Genomic DNA, 23,115 nt, shown 5'->3' with positions numbered 1-23,115 from the left:
GCCAGGTCTTGCCACTCTTATAAATTATTCTCAGGATGACACTCAGCTCAAGGCTCTAGCAGACCTTTTTTTGATTTGGGGCAGCCAGCTGCCCAAAAGAGCCAACAAGCTGTAGTGAACAGAGTAGGTGAGACACCTAATGAATACATACTACTTCTGTGAAAATGACATTTCCATGATTAAGCTAACACTTCCCTCTTAAATGGAGCTTTAGCATCCTAACTTCAGAATCAACAGTGGGTCTGCTTAGCTATACTAAAGCCAGGAAAAACAAAATGGGAAATGTTCAGCCATGTCATGAGAAACTCATACCACCAGTCTTCCTGAGACCTCAGGAGAAAGGTCTTTGGATGCAAGAGTGCACCTCATTGGGCATGGTGGATTAAATAATGCCTCTAATCTCTGCACTTGGCAGGCAGAAACAGGATATTTCTAAATTCGAGGCCAGCCAGAGTTAACATAAACCTTGTCTCTCTCTTTTTGGTTCCCTGAGACAGGTTTTCTCTGTGGCCCTGGCTGTCCTTGAACTTACTCTGTAGCCCGACCAGGTTGGCTTTGAAGTCACAGACTTGCCTCTGCCTCCCAAGCACCGGGACTGAAGGTATGTGCCACTACTGGCTGAGACCTTGTCTCAAAACCAAAAAAATAAGAATAAAAAAGAATGTACCTCTCTAGCAGCTTGAGGCAGTAATGCTTAAGAGAGTTTAACCTGAAACCCTATTTGGTATGGATCATGCACATCTTGTGATAATATTCTTGGCAGCCTAATTTCTGTACCACATACTCTATGTACATATATCCCTCTCCAAATAATACATCTAGCTACCCAGAACCCTATGGAACCCTGGCCTGCATCAGGGTATACATATTGCTACCTGAACAATATGGATTTGCCCATAGCTAGCAATCAAATTTAGAAAGTTTATAAACAGAAGGGCTGAGCTGGCCTCACTAGTTCTGGGTGCACATGCAGCAATGCAAACTGTCTTCTACGTTAACTATCAGGAAAAATCTATTACACCAACTTGTGCCTGTTCATGATTGGGCATGCAGAGGATTGGAATCAGATATAATGTGGGAAGTGACATGCAACAGGAAAAGAATATAAAAACCTGTAAATAAAATGGTAAACAGCAAAGCCAGGTATGGTGGCACTCGCCTTTAATTTAGCACTTGTGAGATAGAAGCAGGAGGACCATCTCTGTGAGTTCAAGACCAGCCTAAACAAAGCTAGTTCCAAGACAGCCGAGAACTAGAGATCTTGTCTCAAAACAAACAAAAAAACCCAAAACAGAGAGTACTCCGAACTCCATTCATTGGTAGCCAACCCCTCCTTTTTTGAAAGACCTTGAGACCTAGGCTGTAGCCTAGGGTCCTTAGGTACTCCCACCCACTCAGTCTGCTGTCAATCTTTGACAGTGTAACCCTCCATAATCTACATAATTGCTTTGCTCTAAATGAAATTATCTTGCTTGTAGTGCAAAACCCTGGAAGGCCTTAATTTCAATTCTTTGGATAACAGGCCAAGAACCTGCAAACACCTAACCCAGATCCCAACCATCACCCTGACACAAACTGTATCTTCTCTTCAGAACCATCAAGTCTTAAGTACCAAAGAAGGGAACAGGTAGTGATATGTTTGTTTTGTTCTTGGGGTGGACACTGCATTTCCAGAAGTCCAAACCAGCCTTGACTACGCATGTCAGTAAACTGAAGAACTGGCAACTGGGGGAGGGGAACTGAATGATGGACTCAAGGCCTCTTCAAAAACACTATAGCCTTGCAAAAGATTTGGACTGCCCTCTCTTTAGCATCCTGAAGTGCTAAATGCTTAAGCAAAGTGAATCTTACTTGATCTGAAGAGTCCCAAAAATCTCAACAGGCTCTCACTGCACAATAAACCTATCTAGAAACTCCACAGCTCTAAACCCCAATTCCTTCTTGTATTGTTGGAAGACACCAGTCTGTAGTCTGAAAAGCACCTGGCCTGAGACAAGTGAGGCTACCTACATGTGGAGGCAGTGCTGAACCAGAGAAAGGAAAAAGAGCCGGGCTGTGGTGGCACACAACTTTAATCCCAGCACTCGGAGGCAGAGGCAGGTGGATCTCTGTGAGTTCAAGACCAGCCTGGTCTACAAGAGTGAGTTCCAGGACAGCCTCCAAAGCCACAGAGAAACCCTGTCTCAAAAACACCAATTGAAAAAAAAAAAAAAAAAGAAAGGAAAGGAAAAAGACAGCTGTAGGTCAGCGGACAAGCCTGAGGATAGGCCTCATCTTCCCTCACAGATTGCTAAAGGCTCTAGCTCATCTCCACTGGAGACAAAGCTGCTTTTGCTTTTGTTTTTATCAAGGCCTCTACCATCCCTGCAGTCACATTAAAAGTGAGTTAGCAGGTTTAGACTTCTCTATACCAATGGACCCCACATTCTCACTAAGCCATGATGTGATGGCTGCAAACCATCTTCAGATAATCAGGATAAGCAGACTGCCAAGTGTTGTCTCCCGTAGTCTCAATGATCGTCCCTCTCACTCCTAGGGATGAGTATTCTGCTAGCATGAGCTGCCACACTTCTAATGTACTCCCTGCCTTTACCAAAGTTACAGGCTTGGTGACAGGTTGTCAAAAGATTTCAGCATGTTTTAGCTTAGAGGTTCCATGACATGAAGACTGTGATAAAATACACAGTTTTTTTTTTTTTAAAAAGGGCTGAGTAAATTTATATGATCACTGCTGTGCTAAGCAACTTCCAAAACCCACACCTAATACCAGCAATCACAACCTTAACAGTTAATGCCATTATCCCTGTAGTACATGATGAAGTTGAGGTTTACAAAGGCTAACTAATCTTTTTTAGATTCATAGCTAAGACAAACCCTACAATTCAAACCCCACTCTGCTTTGTCTGCTTTGTCTACCGGAGGAAATAAGCAGCTAACTTTATCATATCCTTGCCCTCACCAATGTCCTGAGAAAAAGAAAGCAAGCTGCAGCAGGTGAAGGAGCCTTTCATTACTCTGCATCACAAAGGATGTCACATGTCACATTATCTATTTCATACTCTGCAGCTCCCTCCCTGCAGACAGGCCTTTCCTCATTCAGCTAACCCCAGCAAATCTGACAATGACACACAGCCAATGCGCCCATCCGGGTTTACACAGTTCAAGAGAAGAGACACCAAGGCAAGAAAGGTGAGGCTGCTGAGGTGCAAGTACACACTGGTAAGCCCAGCACTCGGGAGATGCAGGCTGACAGACAAAGGAGGATTCTAGGCCACTCCCAGCTAGAGGTCAAGGCCAGTCTGAAATAAATAGGCCACTACCTCAAAAACAAAAAAGACAAATGATGTTACAGTTTGGAGTCTCCATATCTATGCCTGTATCCCAATCCAATGGCTGCCAAAGACAGAAGGGTTGAGGAGGGTACTTGGTCATAAGGAACACTGCTGTGGCCAGTCAGCAGGTGGGGAACAAGGTTTCACTTCTTCACAATCTGAATGACGTCTTCGTCTTCCAGTGTATGGTCTTTACCCACTTTCTGAGGATTATGCTTCACAGAAAGACCCCAGACCAAAGCGCTGTATAGAAATGAACAAAGATAGTCAGTGGCAGTAACAACCAGCTTCAGCCCCAGTTACCTTACCAGATTTAAAAGACACAACACAGATTTCAAAGTTCTCTTCCAAATCAGGGCACACACTCAAAGCCAATTTCAGGACAGTGTGTCCACTGGAACGTTACACACGAAGACAAATGCTTTCAGAAATCATGAGATTGCTCTCATTCCATAGTCAATTGAAGGAAAGCAGAAAAATGGGGGCTGAACCAGTAGTGGCATGCACCTTTAATCCCAGCACTTGCCTGGGAGGCAGAGGCAGGCAGATCTCTGTCTGTGAGTTTGAGGACAGCCAGGGCTGTTACATAGAGAAACCCTGTCTCGAAAAGCCAAAAAACCAACAAATAAAAACAAAAACAAAAAACCATTGGGGCAGACACAGCTGAGCAGTTAAGTGCACTAACAGCTACTTTAGAAGACCAAGGAAGCTTCCAGCAACCCCTCTCTCTAACGCATAATGCTGGGCTTACAGGCATTCAGGGCCATACACAGCTTTTATGTGAGAGTAGGGGATTTGAACTCAAGTCTTCTTATTTACAATGCAAGCACTCTTATCCACTAAGCCATTTCACACACCTGCCAAAAGGAAGGTGAATTGGCAAGGGCAAGTGGGAAAATACACCCTAGCAAACATTCCTGAGCTCAAGAGGCTTCTGAAACTCTTCTTGCTCCAATCAGGTACTCAAGACTTTCAGACAGTGAGAGGGAGCTGGGGAGATGGCTCAGTGGTTAAAAGCATATGCTACTCTTGCAGAGAAACCAAGTTTGATTCCCAGCATCCACATGGTGGCTCACAAATATTATTTCAAGTGATCTGATATGTATGACACACATACATACTAAGGCATACACACACACACTAGAAATAAACATTAAGAGGAAAGGCAGTCATGCTGGCACATGCCGATAATCCCAGTTGTCAGGAGGCAGAGGCTACTCGTGAAATCAGTAGCACCACGTGCCCATGATGCTTACTATTTAAATTCTTTGATAAGGTTTTTGTGAATCTTCATGCAGAAATCTTCCACCGTGGTCCTGGAGTAGGGCAGTACCACCGGAGAGGTGTAGTCTGGTAACTGGCCTTTGGGTTTGGTGTAACTAGAACACAGGAAAGACACAACTGTCATGTGCTGAACATAAACCAACCCTCTGTTGCTTCTGCCATCAGACCAGGGTAGTCTCCAATCTGCGAACAGAGCACTCAGTAGGAAGCACTTTACTTCTATCTCTAAAACAGACAAATATCAGTAAGACTCACATTCTAACTAGTTTCAGGTAGTCCCAGATCTTTTCCAATAGGTCATCAAAATTCCAGCGGTGATGGGCAGAAATGGGTACGCAGTGAGGCACTTTATAGATAATATCCAATTCCTCAATGGAGATCTGATCAATCTTATTCAATACATAGATACAGGGGATATAAACTCTACAGAAGGAGAAGAAAAGTTATTAGCTTGGTGATCCAATCTGATCCTAGAACTCAAGGTACAAGAAGAGAACCAACTCCACAAAATATCCTTCATCCTCCACTTGTGCACTGCAGACAACACACATTCAAGAATACATGTCTCAGGGCTGGAGAGATAGCTCAGAGGTTAAAAGCACTGACTGTTCTTCCAGAGGTCCTGAGCTCAATTCCCAGCAACCACATGGTGGCTCACAACCACCTTGAATGAGATCTGGTGTCCTCTGCTGGTGTGCATAAGATTGTATACATAATAAATAAATAAAATATTAAAAAAAAGGATTACATGAGTCTGTCTCTCTTATACACACACTAATTTTTTTTAAGTTCTCTAAAAATATAAACACAAGGAGCTGGAAATCTCAGCAGTCAGGAGCACTTGTTCTCCCACAGAACTGAGTTTGGTTTCCAGAACCCACACTGGATAGCTCACTAATTCCTATAGCTCCAGTGACTTCTATAGCATCTGGCCTCCTTGGGCACTTGCATACAGGTGCAGTCACATACACATAAAGTAAAAACTAGTAAAAACTGAAAACTAAGCAAGTACCAAAATCTAAAAACTGAATTATAGATTGAGAATTAACAAAACTCAGGTTCTACTTTCAGACAGTTCCTGGGAAATTTAAGAACACAAGGGTTTTTCGTTTCGCTTTGTTTTTAAAGGAGAAAAGAAGAAACAAAAACAGAGTGGCAGCCGGGCGTTGGTGGCGCACGCCTTTAATCCCAGCACTCGGGAGGCAGAGGCAGGCGGATCTCTGTGAGTTCGAGGCCAGCCTGGTCTACAGAGTGAGTTCCAGGACAGCCTCCAAAGCCACAAAGAAACCCTGTCTCGAAAAACCAAAAAAAAAAACAGAGTGGCACATGCCTGCAGTGCTAGCAGTGGATGGTGGGGGCAGGTACCCCCAAAGCTCAGGGGAAGCATACAATAGTGAGCTACTCTCTCAACCCCTCCACCAGAAGATATGCCCATGATTCCTCTACCTCTCTTGACAGGGTTTCTCTCTGTAACCATTCTGGCTGTCCTGGAACTCACTCTGTAGACCAGGCTGGCCTTGACCTCAGAGATCTGCCTGTCTCTGGTGGGACTAAAGGCATGTGTTACCCCTGCTTGGCATATATACCTGTAATTTCAAACATGCTTCTTGTTTTCAGCCAGTTCATGGTAGGCTAAACTGTATCATGAGTAATAGCCAAAGCTCCTGATAGTTTTTAAAGACTGAAACTTTTTTTTTGAGACAGGGTTTCTCTGTCTAAGTCCTGGCTGTCCTTGAACTCAGATATCTGTCTGCCTCTTAGATTACAGATGTGTGCCTTTAAACTTTTCCTTAAGTATAACATTTATCAATGTTATACCCCTAGTGTCCAATCAATATGACAGTTAAGATTACTAGTAATTAGGCAAGCTGTAACTTCTCAGACTTTATCTGCTTCACTTGTAAATCGTTCAACTCAAATTCTCCAAATAAATAAACAACTAAGAAGATTCTGTGTAAATGTTAGGAATAACTTCAACAAAGTGGTCTAAATTACTAAAGTGCAAACAGTAGCAGTGTTTCATAGAACAAGGTTTCAGCTATATACAGTTAGGATGAATGGACACATCTTGGTGCTCTAACTTCGGCCTATGATTGCTCAAATAATAATTGGAGAGAGCAGACTGCCCAAGCCCCTCTCTTCACCTACCACTTGACAGAAGAGCTTAAGAGGCAGCAAAGGTCACAGCAAATAACTCAAACGGAATATCAGCATCAGTAACTAAACTGCAGAGCGAGGGAAGAAGTCAGAGATAAAGGCCAGAACACACATCCAGTGAAGAGCTCAAGGCCCACAACAGGCAAAGGCACGGCCACAATCAGGCTGGACCAATCTCCCAAATCTGTAACCCTCTGTTTGCTTCCCTCATAAGCTTCAAACACGGTCACCAAGACACAATGAATACCTGTTTCCTTCTACCACATCAATGAGGTCGTCAGCTGTGGCGTCACTACGCAGAGTCACATCAGCATTGTGAATTTTGTACTCAGCCAGGATGCTCTTCACTGTTTCAGCATCTAATTCACTCTGAGGGCACTGAACGGACAGAATAAAAACAGACCAATCAGGGAGGGTGGGGGACCATGTACTTTTCTTTTTTGGGAAACAGGGACTTACTATGTAGCTCTGGCTGGCCGGGAACGCAGAGATCTACCTGCCTTTGTCTGGTTGCATGCGGCACCATATTCAGCGTCTCTGTACTTTTCTTTTTCCAAAGTCACTAAGCAGCCAAGAATGACCTTTATCCTCCTAACTGTAACTCCCAAGTGCTTGGATCACAGACATGCAACACCACACTCTGCTAATGTTAATGCGGTACTATGAATTAAATCCAGGTTTTGTGCATGCTAGACAAACACTCTATCAAGCTACATCCTCAGCCCTGTACCTGAAAATTCTAGGTAATATTTAAACTCATGCCAGGCAGTGGTGGCACAAGTCTTTAATCCCAGCACTTGGGAGGCAGAAACTTCCAGGCCAGCCTGGGCTACAGAGCGAATTCTAAGACAGGCTCCAAAGCTACAGAAACCCTGTCTCAAAAAAGAAAAAAAAATTAAACTTATTACACTGCCCTGGACGAAAGTAATTAATTTACATTAGAATATAACTAAAAAAACTTTATAGGCCCGGCGTTGGTGGTTCACACCTTTAGTCCCAGCACTCGGGAGGCAGAGGCAGGAGGATCTCTGTGAGTTCCAGACGAGGCTGGTCTAAAAAAGTGAGTTCCAGAACAGCCACAGGAAACCATGTCTCGAAACCCCCCCCCAAAAAAATAGACAGCCAGAACTACACAGAGAAACCCTATAAGAAGAAAACGAAATTAGAAAGGTAGCCCTAGAGACTGGGGCTGTAGTTAAGTTGGTAGAAAGCTTACCTAGAATGCGGAAAGCCCTGGATTAAATCTCCAGAAACCCCAGAAACAAGGCATATTGGCAAACATCTGTCACCCCAGCTCTCAGGAGGCAGAAGCAGGAGTGTAAGTTCAACATTATTCTCAGCTACATCATAAGTTTGAGGCTGACCTGAGAAGCACAAGCCTAGGGAGGTGGGGATAGCTTCCTCACCTTCCCTACTTTTCCTATCAATCTAGTAGACTGTATTTTCCTCCATAATTGTTCATTTACCAAAGAATGAAGGTTCTTCACTACCCTGGGCCTTTCTCTATATCATCCCTTACTTCCAGAGCTTAAAAGAACACTTGGGCAGGCGGATCTCTGTGAGTTCGAGGCCAGCCTGGTCTACAAAGTGAGTTCCAGGACAGCCTCCAAAACAATGCAGAGAAACCCTGTCTCGAAAAACCAAAAAAAAAAAAAAAAAAAAAAAAAGAACACTTGGTCTCTCGTTAGTTCTTCACAGACTCATGTTCAATACATTAAAGCACAGTAAGTATCCTGGCAACTACTTTAGGGCAATGCTGTTCCAAATGCTTGCACCACCCTAAGTAGAGACCTAAAAAGGAGAAATAAAGTTGAAAAAGTCAATCTGTGAATGACTTCTGTACTGACCTTGTCTTTCTTATAAGTCATTATAAAGTCTCTGAATTATCTCAATGAGAGCAGGAAAGGGTCAGAAAATTTCCAAATTACCAATTTCTGCACGTCTGAATCCACTTTCACACCAACCCCTTCAGTCAATATTCAACCCATGTCATCTTCCCCACTTACAGTAGCTGTGAGATTAATGCCTCCCTTGTCTTTCTTCTTAAAGCCAATGTTGGGGGGTTTGCTGTTCAATCGAATCCCAAAGCCTTCCAACTCATTTTCAATGATCTTCTTATGTCCCAAGGGTTTTAGGACATCCAGAACAATCAAGATCAAATTACATGTTCGGGCCACTGGGGGTAAAGATGATACTTAAGTTGAATGCATATAGCCTTTACTTACCCAAAAACTCAAACAGCAGTGTTTTCTGTCTAACCCCTAGATTGTGATTTTTTTCTTGTTATATACACACAAAAGGCTTACTTAAGGTTACCAAAGATTTATTCTAGCTATCAATTTGCGGTACATACCTTAAAGTTATCAAACAATCACCCAGAACACTGGCCCATCTTTTATACATGAGTAAGAAAATCAAAACTAAAGATATAAACTGAGCAATAAACTAAGTTTAGAGACATTTTAAAATATAAACTCTAGCCAGGCGTTGGTGGCACACGCCTTTAATCCCAGCACTCGGGAGGCAGAGGCAGGTGGATCTCTATGAGTTCGAGGCCAGCCTGGTCTACAAAGTGAGTTCCAGGACAGCCTCCAAAGCTACATAGAAACCCTGTCTCGAAAAACCAAATAAAAAAAAAAAAATACAAACTCTAAAATAATAAACTTTAAAGTAACACAAACTCTAAGACAAAAATCAGATTATATTCTCTGTATTACATGATAACAGTCATGTATTTGGTTTGGGTTTTAATAGGTATAAGCATTTAACTGACTACCACACAGAAGATCCCCTGAAACTGGAAACACAAGAGAGCTGTAAGCTACCATGTGGGTGAAAATAAAACCTGGATCCTCTGTAAAGACCAGCAGTGCTGCTAACCACTGAAATATCTCTCCAGCCCTCAATTTACAGACATTTAATCAGCTTTATCAAACCACAATTTACAAAGATAAACTACAGCTGTTTTGCAGATGATTTGATATAACCACCACACTAGTCAAGATACAGTAAGATGGGTGTGGTGGCAGACACTTGCAATCACTGCATGAAGATAAGAGCACCCTCAGCTACCAAAACAAATTAAGGTCAACTATGTCAAAAATAAGTCAATCAAGGTGGGTGGTGGTGGCCATTCCTTTAATCCCAGCACTCAGGAAACAGAGGTAAGTGGATCTCTGTGAGTTCGAGGCCAGCCTAGTCTATAGGCTCCAAAGCAATACAGAGAAACCCTGTCTCAAAAACCACACCCCCAAAAAAAAAGTCAATCAAAATATACAGAACACTCAAATCATCTCCAAAAGCTATACCAATTTTTAGAACCATTTCTCTTATTTCTTGCTAATCACCATAGATAGTTTTACTCTTAAAAATTCCACTTAAATAGAATAAAATAAAAATGTATTCTTTTCTGCACAAATCTTTTATTCTAGCACTTTTGAATATTCAGCCACATTGTGTATGTTATCAGTAACTTGTCTCTCTTTTTTTTTTTTTTTTTTGGTTTTTTCGAGACAGGGTTTCTCTGTGGCTTTGGAGGCTGTCCTGGAACTCGCTTGTTAGTCCAGGCTGGTCTCGAACTCACAGAAATCCACCTGCCTCTGCCTCCTGAGTGCTGGGATTAAAGGCATGCGCCACCACTGCCCGGCGTAACTTGTCTCTTTTATAAGTGGGTAAACTAGTCTGGCGTTGGTGGCGCACGCCTTTAATCCCAACACTTGGGAGGCAGAGGCAGGTGGATCTCTGTGAGTTCGAGGCCAACCTGGTCTACAGAGTGAGTTCCAGGACAGGCTCCAAAGCCATACAAAGAAACCCTGTCTCCAAAAAAAAGTGAGTAAACTAAACTATGACCTGCCATTTACCTGTGGAAGAACATAAGTATTATTTTCTATTTAGAAGTATAATGTGAATCTGCTGTAAACAGTCATGTATTTGTGAGGCAGAGGCAGGCAGATCTCCGTGAGTTCAAGGCAGACCTGGTCTACAAAGTGAGTACTACAACCAGAGCTGTTACACAGAGAAATGGGAGGGGGGGGACAACACAGACAGGGATACACATAAGGGACGGGACACAGTTATGTACAAGTGTTTCTGTTGGTGTTTTCATTTTTCCTAGATAAACTGTTGCATATCACAAAAAAGTGATCAGAAACTGTTAAACAGTTGTCCAAGTATTTATGAAAGCTTATATTCCCATTAACAGTGAGTAAAAACTCCCAAGTACTTCATGTCCTTACCAATAGTCAGTGGTATTACTAACGAATATTTAATGATCTCTCTCAGTGTTGACAGTGACTAGCAATGTTGAATATTTCGTATTATTTACTGGTCATTTATATCATCCCCTCCTTTATCCTCTCTAATTCCCTCCATTTCTCTTCTGAGAAATAAGTTCTGTGAGGTCCTGACATATTGGACTGATTCTGTGAAACAGTGACTCATTCTGTCATAGCAACCAAAAGCATTATAAATATTAAATATTAAGTCTGGGGCTGGAGAGATGGCTCAGCGGTTAAGAGCACTGATTGTTCTTTCAAAGGACCTGAGTTCAATTCTCGGCAACCACATAGTGGCTCACATCCACCTTGAATGAGCTCTGATGTCCTCTGCTGGCATGCAGGCAGAAGATCACACAATAAATAAATAAATAAAATATTAAGTCTGGGGCTGGAGAGATGACTCAATGGTTGAAAGCACATGTTGCTCTTGCAAAGGACCTAGATTTGGTTCCTAGCATTCATAACCATCCACAATTCCAGTCCAGAGATCCAATGGACTATTCAGACCTCCACAGTCAATAAGCTACATATCACACAAAGCACACACAAAAATAAACGTTAACAACGAAACCTAAGGAAAGGTAAGGATTTATAAAACACCTTCAGCACTGGGGAGATAGTTCAGTATATACTGTCTACATCAGGACCTGAGTTTGATACCCAAAATTAAAAAAAAAAAAAGGCATGGTGGCAGGCACTTATAAACTCCAGTTCAAAGGGATAAAATCACCTCACTGGCCTCCCCAGGCACTAGGCAGACCATGTGGAGCACATACAGACAATGTAGGCTAAGAACTACTTATAAACTATATATATATTTTATTTTTAAGGAAAATTATAACCTATCAAATTAAGGATTTCTACTGAACAAAGATCACACTGAAAAAAACAATCAATACAGATATCTGAAAGTCCAGAACTTACAGGGAGGGAACAACTGGAACAGTGTTGTCCACAAACGGCAGCCCCAGACCACTCACTCACCTGCAATGACCTGACGACCTCTGCCTTTCCCATCCTTGGCACCTTCAATAATACCTGGGAGATCCAGGAGCTGTAAGATTAAGAACAGTGAAAATGAGGAACCACCAGTTATAAATCTGAACACATCAATCATACTAACTAGTATCCGCTTTTAAATACCAGTATTTCATTTCTGTAGTATCCAAAATTTATGAGACCCAAATCCAACCTTTGTATTAGGAACACAAGTCCTTGCACTCACAGATCACACCCAGAATGTCAGGAATGTTAATTAAACACAGAGGGCTGTCTTTTTAAAGGAAAAGATATATAACCTGTTTTCTGCCCAGAAGGCTGAGAACAGAGGTAGCTAATACCCTAAGTGACCCTCTGCATCTGTTAGGGCCCGGCCATACCAAGCTCCCACAAGTAGGACAGAGGTGGCCCGGATGATCTCTACGATATCAGTATGACTGAGACCACATCAAATCCTCCCTAGTCCCTTACCATAACACAGGCAGCTTGTCTCTAGGACCCACCTTCATGGAAGAAGTGACATGCACTTTGAGAAGAGTTTCAATGTAAATATACCTCCTTGTACACACGGCACTGTGTTACATCAGAAAACATTTTTCCAAATTGTACTATTCTTAAATATGCCTAAATTACCAGGTGCTCAGCAGTTACAAGCACTAGTTACTGTTCTAGAGGATGTAAGTTCAATTCCCATCACCCACATGGTGGTGGCTCACAAGAATGTATATCTGTAGTCTCCTGGAAACCAATGTCCTCTCTTCTGATGTGCAAATGTGCATGCAGACAAAACATCCATACACACAAAATTACAAAAACACAAAACCTTTAGATTAAAAAAAAGTCTGAGCCAGGCGCTGGTGGCGCATGCCTTTATTCCCAGGAGGTAGAGGCAGGCAGATCTCTGTGAGTTCGAGGCCAGCCTGGTCTACAGCGTGAGTTCCAGGACAGGCTCCAGAGCTACAGAGAAACCCTGTCTCTGAAAAAGCCAAAAAAAAAAAAAAAAAGTCTGAACCAACACCAGCTCTAAGTATTGAACTAGAGTCTCTCCTGTGTGTCACCCTGGCTATGCACTTTGTAGACCAGGCTGGTGCGAAGGGCAGCTCTTGTGTGCAGAAATCTAGTTAGCATATGCAGTGGGAAGAAGAACCGATGTCACCGTTAGAACAGCAGCTACGGCTGAAAGCAGGCACCGACAGAGCAGACAAGAGTGTGAGGATGCGCTTAACTGTGACAACACAGAGGCCAAACCAAGAACCATTCAGTGGTTAAGAGAACTTGCTCTTAATCAAAACAACTCTGAGATTCCATCTTACACGTGTCAGAACGACAGCCTATGCTGGAGAGGATGTGGAAAAAGGGGACACTCCTCCACTGCTGGTGCCAGTGCAAACTTGTACAGCTGCTTTGGAAATCAGTGTGACAAAAAAAATGATTAGCAATTACTCATTAATGGATTCCAGCACTTGGGAGGCAGAAGCAGGTAGATCTCTGTGAGATTCAGGACAGCCAAGCCTAAAGTGAAACCCTGTCTTGAAAACAAACGAAATAAAAAAACTCTTGATAAGTTACTTTTAATACCTAATACAAAGTAAATACTGGGGCTGGAGAGATGGCTCAGAGGCTAAGAGCAGTGGCTGCTCTTCCAGAGGTCCTGAGTTCAATTCCCAGCAACCACATGGTGGCTCACAACCATCTGTAATGAGATCTGGTACCCTCCTCTAACATGCAGGGATACATGCAGACAGAACACTGTATACATAATAAATAAATAAATCTTAAAAAAAAACAAAGTAAATACTATGTAAATAATACATACACAATTTTTTTTCAGAAACATATTCAATCCATGGTTGAATCCTTGATTACAGAACCTGTAAAGGTTGACTATATAAGGTCACTATATTGATTGTAGTAGCAGTCTCTCTCTCTCTCTCTCTCTCTCTCTCTCTCCTCTCTCTCTCCTCTCTCTCTCCTCTCTCTCTCTCTCTCTCTCTCTCTCTCTCTCTCTCTCTCTCTCTCTCTCTCTCTCTCTCTCTCTCTCTCTCTCTCTCTCTCTCTCTCTCTCTCTCTCTCTCTCTCTCTCTCTCTCTCACACACACACACACACACACACACACACACACACACAAGCCAAAGTCTCAAATTAGTGCTAGATATTCAGGATGAACAAAATCCTCAATTTAATTCCCAAGCACACAAAAACATAAAAAAAAAAAACCCCACATCAAATTAGCTTCAACCACTTCCTCCAAAAACAAACAAACAAAAAAAAAAACCCATGTAGTATTGGCACATGCCTTTAATCCCCGTGTGTGGGAGGCAAAGACAGGAAGATCTCCTGAGTTCAAGACCCACCCAGTCTACAGAGTGTATTCCAAGATAGTCAGGGCTACACAGAGAAAATAAATACTGTCTCAGAAAAAAAACAAGACAAAACAAAAACTTCAGACAGATACACTACATACTTCATGGAAAAGGTCTGAGTGCTAGGTATAGTGGCACAGGTCTATGATCACATCAGAGGTAGAGGCACAAAGATCAGGAGTTACAAACTAAATATGAGGCTAGTCTGGCTATATGAGACCTTGTCTTTAAAAACCTCAAGTTAGGGCTGGAAAGACAGCTTGTTCGTGGGACCTCTGAGGCCCCAAGAACAATTCCCAGCAACCATCTGCAATGAGATCTGGTGCCCTGCTCTGGCCTGCAGTCATACATGTGGGCAGAACTCTGTATACATAATAAATAAATAAGCTCATGATCATTTATCATACATTTAACAAGTAGAGGTGGGCGGTGGTGGCACATGCCTTTAATCCCAGCACTTGGGAGGCAGAGGCAGGCGGATCTCTGTGAGTTCCAGACCAGCCTGGTCTACAGAGCAACTTCCAGGGCAGCCAGAGCTACACAGAGAAACCCTGTCCTGAAAACCAATCAATCAATCAATCAATCAATCAATCAATCAATACACTGAAACTCAGGTGCCTTTACAGAGTAAAATATATAGCCTAAATGTTCAAGTCTTATACAGATAAAGCTCAACTTCCTTAGCATATACAAAGGCTCTGATATCAAGTAGTCATAAGATGTACCAGTACAGTTGTTTTTAATTCTTCTCAGATAAATAAAAGACTGACTTCCAAACGTCACTTTGTACACAAAGCCTTATCTCATATGTTCTTTCCCCATCACCAGATAAAACAGTAGTCCCTCTTTTTTACATATTTTCATAAGTCCTATTTCATTGTGTTACTTTATTGTTCAACTGTTTAATGTAGAAACTATTAAGAGACGAGGGGTCTAGCAAATAAAAGAATAGACTTGGGGTTGGAGAGATGGTTCAGTCAAGAGAACTGACTCCTTTCCCAGAGGACCCAGGTTCAGTTCTCAGCACCCAGCTCGCTGTTATCTAGAACTCTCATAGACATGCATGCAGGCAAAACACCAATGCACAGAAAATAAGAAGTAAAAAAGGAAAAAAAGAAAGAAACAGACCTGACATACTGTGGGCTGCTAATAAAGTGCTTCTGAAATGAAAACAATGGATCTCTTTCTTGGTCTGCAAATCTTACTCACCTGGATCTTGGCTCCTTTGTATCTGATAACACCAGGCACGGTGGTCAAAGTAGTGAATTCATAAGCTGCCACTTCAGAGTACACTCCTGCTAGGTTACTCAGCAGAGTTGACTTCCCCACAGACGGGAAACCCACAAACCCAATTCGAGCATCACCTGTCTTAGCCACATCAAAACCTAAAACATCAATAAACATCAAAAAGTCAGGAGTTATCCTTGGACGCATTACAGCTCACCTAATTCCTTTCACGTTCTTATTAGTGTTTCTCTAACTTTCTGCAGCTTACTTCTGAAATAGAACTCAAGCATAAGACTCACAATTCAATTTAACACAGTACCTAATTAAAACAATGTAATCCTTCATTACTTAAATTATAACAGTTTTTAGTATAATATTTAAGGCCCAAAGATTACAAAAATAATGAAGGTTACGCAGGTATGGTGACATATGCCTGTAATCTCAGTGCTTGAGAGGTAAAAAGCAGGAGCATAAGAAGCTTGGAGGCCAGCTTGGAATATTTAAGGTCCTCTCCCCAAAACACAATGCGCTGGGACTGGAGTGCTACCGCTCTAGCAGAGGACCAGACTCAATCCCCAGGACTCACAAGGTAGCTCACAGTGATCTGTACCTCCTCCAGTCTCAGAAGATCCAATGGGTCTGATAAGCTCTTCTGGCCCCCAGAGGCACTTCACACACTGGTACACAGATACATACACGAAGGCAAAGCACCCCCACCCCAAAACTAACACAGGTGGTTAGAGATGGCTCTTTGCTGCTCTTGCAAAGGACCCAGGCTTGGTTCCCAACACCCACACTAGGTAGCTCTAAGTGCAGTTCCAAGGGATATGATTGCTTCTTAGGCCTCTGAAGGTACCAGTGCACATACAAACAAGTAATCACATATACACACAAATTTATTTTAAAAATGTTTTTTGAGACAGGGTTTTATTATGTAGTTTTGGCTGTCCTGGAACTCACAGAGATCTGTCTGTCTCTGCTTTCAAGTGCTGGGATCAAAGCCACACACTGCCATGCCCAGCATATACATAAATTTAAAATATGAAATTAAAAATATCATCTGAGCACTGGTAGAGCATGCCTTTAATCCCCAAGCTCGAGAGGCAGAGGCAGGCAGATCCCTGTGAGTTCCAGGCCAACATGGTACACAGATTGAGTTCCAGGGCAGGCAAGGCTACACAGAGAAACCCTGTCTAGAAACAAACAAAAATCAAAAATTAAAACATCAAAACAAAGGAAGCCAGGCAGAGTAGTACACACCTTTAATCCTAGCACTCCAGAGCCATGGCCAGGTAGCACTCTGAGAGGTCAAGGCCAGCCTGGTCTACATAGAAACCCTGTCTCAAACAAAACAAAAACCCCAAAATCTCAGGGTGTGTGCATTTGAGGCTTTTAACTCTGGTTTGGGTTTTATCTTATCCCTGGGAATAATGGGATCAGGTTTTTTTTAAATAGGATATACTTAAGCAATCCTCTTGCCTTTGGTCTCAAATACTGTGTGTTACCAGCTTTTTGGGGTATGTGCGTGCGTATGTGTGTGTGTTCCTGAGCCCATGTATGTACAAGCCAGAGGCTGACACCAGATGTTTTCCTGGATCAACTATATCAGCTGGGCTGTTGAACAGAAAGCCCCAGGAGCCCTCCTACCTCTCCCTTTCTGGCACAGGGACTATGAAAGCTCGTGGCCACACACAGCTTTGTACTTGGCGTTGGGATCTCAACTCAGGTCCTTGTACTTGCATAGCAAGCACTAAAGGCCCTGGTTGTTGTTGTATTTAATAAGGGCTGCAAATAAGATAAGTTCAGAGCTGTTTGTGGCTCTTCTCTAGCAAGCATGCAAAATATATAGCATTCCTTCACGTCCTGGTTACAGTTTCCTTAGCTTCAATTTACTATTTCTACATTCATATTCTAGTCTCTTTTTTTTTTTTTTTTGGTTTTTCGAGACAGGGTTTCTCTGTAGCTTTGGAGGATGTCCTGGAACTCACAGAGATCCACCTGCCTCTGCCTCCCGAGTGCTGGGATTAAAGGCGTGTGCCACCAACGCCCGGCCATATTCTAGTCTCTTTACATCAGCTTCTTTACTTATTTCAACTTGGTTCCAGCTATAGGTGTACTTATTTCAATAAATCTAATTTTAGTTGGCATGAGACATAAATCACTTGGATAATATTCAGTTGTCTGAAACTAGAAAATTAAACTAAAATAAATATAATTCAGGATTTCTGGCTAAAGGACTTGGTAGGTAGCTCATTGGTAAAAGACCTGGCTAGCTGGGCAGTGGTGGCGCAAGCCTTTAATCCCAGCACTCGGGAGGCAGAGGCAGGCGGATCTCTGTGAGTTCCAGACCAACCTGGTCTACAAGAGCTAGTTCCAGGACAGCCTCCAAAGCCACAGAGAAACCATGTCTCTGAGAAAAAAAAACAAATAAACCAAAAAACAAAACAAAACAACAACAACAAAAAACCAGATCTGCCTGCCTTTGCCATGTGGTGCTGGGATTAAAGGCATGCACCACCACTGCCTGCTATAAATATTAGCTACATACACAAAATAAAATGTAAATGTTTACAAATAATGGTGTCAAGGGTATGATTTAGTAATCAGTGTGCCTGTCATACAAGCATGAGACCTCATTGTGGATTCTCAGCACCCACGTGGAAGCCTAGCAACACCTACACACACGTGTAACCTCATTGCTGGGTAACAGGCACATCTCCAGAGCTTGAAGAATAGTTAAGTCTAACTAAAATAGTAAGTGCCTGGATCAGTAGGACATCAATAAAAACAAAAACAAAAGGTAAATAAATAAAAATAAAGTAGCCAGGCGATGGTGGTGGCCTTCAATCCTAGCACCCGGGAGACAGAGGAAGGCAGACTTCTGTGAATTCTAGGCCAGGGCTGTTACACAAAAAACCCTGTGACAAAAACAAAAATCATTCACAGAAGCCAGACATAGTGGTGCATATTTTTAACCCCAGCACTTGGAAGGCAGAGGCAGGTGGTTGGATCTCTGTGAGTTTGAGGCCAGCCTGGTCTATAGAGTAAGTTCCAGGACAGACAGTGAGATTACCTCAAAAGAAAAATAAATAATTAACAGGCATATGAACTCTCTCTCCCTCCCTCCCTCTCTCTCCCCATATTAGTTTAGCAGAAACCACACACAAACATACATTATATAGAACCACAAACCTTCTCCTGGACCACCACCACCACCACCTTTAGGGGTGATGAGTTCTCTTCGAAGCTTAGCAAGTCGAGCCTTAAGCAGCCCAAGGTGATGTGCTGTAGCCTTGTTCTTCTGAGTCCTGGCCATCTAATAAGGGAAGAATCACAGTCACAAACCTGCAGCATTTCAGACAACATAAAGCAACTAGAGGGTTCCCAAAAGCTGGGAGCATGATGTTTTGTTTTTCTAGGTCCTACTAATGTCAGTATATCCATTTCATCTATTTGTTTATTTGTGGGTTTTTTTTTTTTTTTGGAGACAGGGTCTCTCTTTGTAGTCCTGACTGTCCTGGAACTCCCTATGTAAACCAAGTTGGCTTCAAACTCACAGTTTCACCTGCCTCTACCTCTGCCTCCTGAGCACTGCCTTAATAAACAAAACAAAACAAACAAACAAACCCAAGCCTGATTAATCCCAAAACTCTGGGGGCAAAGTTGGATCTCTCTTGAATTCAAGGCCAACCGGTCTATATGGTTCCACGACATCCAGGGCTATGTTGAGAGTCCTTGTCTCTCAAAAAAAGAAAGAGTGGAGGGGAAACCCCAGAGCCAACTAAGTAAGCTCAAAAACTCAATGAACTTACTGCCATGCCTAAAAAGCTAAATGCAATCCCAGAACCCATATGACAGTTCAGAATGAGTCCCTTAAATTATGCTCTGACACACAAATAAATAAAGGGGCTCTAAATTCACTCTCCCCACCATCCACCTCATTTTTCTCACTACAGAGAAAAAGAAATGAGATCCGATGTGACAGAACAAAGGTCACTGCAATTCCTGTCCACAGGTGGAATTAAAACCCAACTGCTGAGCCAGGCAGTGGTGGCGCACGCCTTTAATCCCAGCACTCGGGAGGCAGAGGCAGGCGGATTATCTGTGAGTTCGAGGCTGGGCTAGACTGACAGCCTCCAAAATAATACAGAGAAACCCTGTCTCGTAAAAAACCAAAAAAAAAAAAAAAATCTGCTGGACCTGGTCTAAAACAAGGTTCACTACATTTAAAAAGCTCCGAACTTCACAGGTAACACGCTATCCGGGTAGAATTAATTTACTTGCAAAAAAAAAATTTTTACCGCCAAAAATCAATGACGTGCTATCATCAGGGTTAGAGTGGCGAGAAGGCAAGACTTTAACATACGTGGTCACAGCCGGGCGTTGGTGGCGCACGCCTTTAATCCCAGCACTCGAGAGGCAGAGGCAGGCGGATCTCTGTGAGTTCGAGGCCAGCCTGGTCTACAGAACGAGTTCCAGGACAGCCTCCAAAGCCACAGAGAAACCCTGTCTCGAAAAACCAAAAAAAAAACAAAAAACAAAAAAAAAAAAAACATACGTGGTCACACCATGGTGTCTGAGCAGAAGTCGGTGTGACCCAGAGAAAAGCAAGCAAATCAGAAATATCGAGATGTACGCTGAGCACCGGAGCGGGTACCGGGTGTGGGATGTGGGAGGCTGAAGCAGAGCGCGAGGGGCCAGCAGGTGAACAGGGAGCCTGCTAATGGAAGCGGAGGAGCCCAGGCCCAGAGGAGGCGCCCAGGGAGGAGCTGCCAGGGTAAGGGGCCGAGGCTTGGACCGAGGAGCGGAAGGGAGTCGGTGGCTCCGGGGTGGAAGCTGGGCAGGAACAGGGCCCTGACGCCGTTGACCGTACGTCCGGACAGCGGCACCGCCGGGACAGTGATGCTCGCCCGCGAGGGAAGCGCCGACTGCGCCCTTTACCTCGGCTTCGATCTCCGCGATCTTCGCTAAGGTCCCGCTCATGGTTGCGACGGCTCGAGGCGACGCTGGCCTTCACACCACCGAAACGCCTTGCGCCAGCCGCGCCACAGGCCACCGCTGCAGTGCGCAAGCGCGGGACTTGCTAATTCTCGGGACGCAGTTCCGCGAGAGGTCTGCTCCGAGGCTCACGGTGCCCGGCGGTCTCCGCCTTCTCCGCCGACTCCTCCCCGCTCCGCCCCCCAGTGAGGAGTCATAGAGCCCGCGACCGCGGTGACCAGAGTGGTCGCTCTGCCTGGTCTCCTGGAGCGCGCCGAAGGTCGCGCGCAGCTCGGCCCCACCCCGCCGGATCTCCCTGGTCCGCCGCTCCGCGCGGAGCGTGCGGGCTGCAAAAGACCTTGACCTGGCACCCAGCAAAGTGCGTGCAGATGCTTTGGGACCCCTTTTCTCATCTGGGGAGACGCCCCGGTGACCTCGGCTTCCTGGGTTGTTGAGAGCCGGATCTTCAGTCTTTGGGAGGTGGGGGATTTAAATATTTTTTAAAAAAGGATTTTCGAGGGATCCTTTGTTTGCCAGGAGATAGGGTGGCACTCGATGAGCCACAGTTAATGAGTGGATTGACTGAGGAACTCCAGAGAGAGCAGCTGTAATATTGGAACATTGGAAATTATGCTAACACTCATTAGAAGAGAAATGGTAATAGAAAGGCACCTCTATTCTGTAAAATAGAATTACAGCCACTGAAATGTGAACGTGCAGTCTGGCTGGAAGAGTGTCCGGGCTTGTGGGATAGACAGACAGAACTGCACGTCGTAGTGATGCCATCCTTGCTGTTTAGAGAGGAATGGTTATAAAAGGACAGGAACGTCCTGCTTCAGGTGCTGATGGTGGAACCAAGTCTCCTGTGTTCAAGGCAAACACTGGCACACACCAGGCCAAAATGCACACTCTTGGAAAAGTAAATAAAAGAATGAATCCTCAAGGAAGGTTCTTGTTTCCTGTAAAGTCAGCGACTCCTGAAACTTGGACCCAGAAGTTGAACAGAAACCTGGAGGGAAAAGTGCTAGCCTCCCCTCAGTGGGATGAGATGAAGGACATAAAGGGAGCCTTCACCTTGTTATGTTATTACTTAGTTGGAGGGGGGGGGGTTCTTCTGAGACAGTATCTCACCGTGTAGTTTCAGATGACCTGGAACTCAGCCAGATTCTGGCTCTGGAGTATATCACCATTCCTGGCCCACCTTTCATTTTCGACTTTTTTTTTTTAAAGCTTACTTTGCTTGCTTCAGTTTGTCTCTTTAAATCTTTTGAAAATTATATATTTTACTTAGATTATGTTATGTCTCTGGAGGTATATTTTGGGGGGGTGTTTGAGACAGGGTTTCTCTGTATTGTTTTGGAGGCTATCCTAGAACTTGCTCTTGTAGACCAGGGTCTCAAACTCACAGAGATCCACCTGCCTCTGCCTCCCGAGTGCTGGGATTAAAGGCGTGCACCACCAACGCCCGGCTGAGGTATTCTTTTTTATATACTATTTATTCTATGTGCATTGATATGAGGTGTCGGGTCCCCTGGAACTGGAGTTACGGACAGTTCTGAGCTGCCATGGGGGTCCTGGGAATTGAACCTGGGTCCTACTGGAAGGATGTCCAGTGCTCTTAACCACTGAGCCATCTTTCCAGCCCCCTGTTTCTGGAGTTTGTGCTCATGAGGTCAGAAAACAGTATAGGTGCCAGGGATCAACTTGGATCTTCAGGCATGGCAGGAGATGCTTTTACCCACTGAGCTAACTCACTGGTCCTCTGCATAGTTCTGTGTTTCCATTTTATACACAAGTGATTTGTCCAAAAATTACTGTGTAATGGTAAAATTTAAATTTTAAAACTACTTCTCTCCCTCAAGTGTTTGATGGCAAGTCTGCTTGCCCTGGAACGCTGTGCTGGGCTTGCTGTGTGTGAGTTCATGTTGATAGAGTAATCCATTGGGAATGGACAGTGCAGACTTAGCCCATACAGATGGCCTCCACCCAGCCAGAGCAAGGTTTATTTATATAAGTTTGTAAATAAAAACTGTTCCAGCTTGCCAGGGACAATGGTGAGATATTGTATCTGGCTGAAGGGAGGGGAAAGGAAAGGAGAAGCTTTTACAGAAAGTTCCCGAAGGACCCAGGGGTTTGCTTCTTTTCTTTAACCTCAGCCTTTTCATAAATAAATTAAGGAATAATGAGGTAAGTTGATCTAGCACCATTAGTAATGGAGAAGGGAAGGCTAGGCAAGGAAGTCCAGCTGGAATAGGGCATGATCAAAGATGCATCTTAAAAGACAGATAAAATCAAATCAGCAGCCTTCCTGACCTGGAGTGCTCGCTCATGGAGTTCATTGGATGACAGTTTCAAGGCATCGCTGCTCTGCAAGGAGGGCTCTCCTTAACAAATCTGTCACATGTGGCCAGCAGCTAAGTTAACCTTTTTGTTGTTCAAAGACAAGCCAGGACACACTATCCATAGTATGCTAAAGGGTAGAGATCACCTTCAGAGTT

The 23,115-nt window shown here is 43.7% G+C and overlaps 1 protein-coding gene across 1 annotated transcript; it reads right to left on the bottom strand.

Annotated features, from left to right (window-relative positions):
• Nucleotides 1–3,136: 3,136 nt before the first annotated feature.
• Drg1 (developmentally regulated GTP binding protein 1) lies at nt 3,137–20,734 on the bottom strand. The gene is made up of 9 exons (XM_040746847.1): nt 20,582–20,734; nt 18,833–18,956; nt 15,623–15,798; nt 12,035–12,104; nt 8,780–8,949; nt 7,021–7,151; nt 4,872–5,039; nt 4,589–4,711; nt 3,137–3,575 (listed from the first exon to the last, which is right to left on the bottom strand). Exons 1-9 carry the CDS (start codon nt 20,621–20,623, stop codon nt 3,476–3,478), a joined length of 1,104 nt encoding a protein of 367 aa, XP_040602781.1. The 5' UTR covers nt 20,624–20,734; the 3' UTR covers nt 3,137–3,475.
• Nucleotides 20,735–23,115: the final 2,381 nt, after the last annotated feature.

The sequence above is a fragment of the Mesocricetus auratus genome, unplaced genomic scaffold (genome assembly GCF_017639785.1).
Source record: "Mesocricetus auratus isolate SY011 unplaced genomic scaffold, BCM_Maur_2.0 Super-Scaffold_100006, whole genome shotgun sequence".
In the NCBI taxonomy this organism is placed as follows: domain Eukaryota; kingdom Metazoa; phylum Chordata; class Mammalia; order Rodentia; family Cricetidae; genus Mesocricetus; species Mesocricetus auratus.
The sequence above is the reverse complement of the archived record's forward strand: the minus strand, read 5'-3'. Positions and strand labels throughout refer to the sequence as shown.

Excerpts from the sequence above, each read along its gene's own strand:
- Drg1 (XM_040746847.1), bottom strand. The coding sequence starts at position 20,623 with ATGAGCGGGACCTTAGCGAAGATCGCGGAGATCGAAGCCGAG. Across the intron at positions 4,712-4,871 it reads TACCTGAAACTAGTTAGAAT|TTACACCAAACCCAAAGGCC; the intron begins GTGAGTCTTACT and ends CCTGTGTTCTAG. Across the intron at positions 3,576-4,588 it reads CTTATCAAAGAATTTAAATA|CGCTTTGGTCTGGGGTCTTT; the intron begins GTAAGCATCATG and ends ATTTCTATACAG.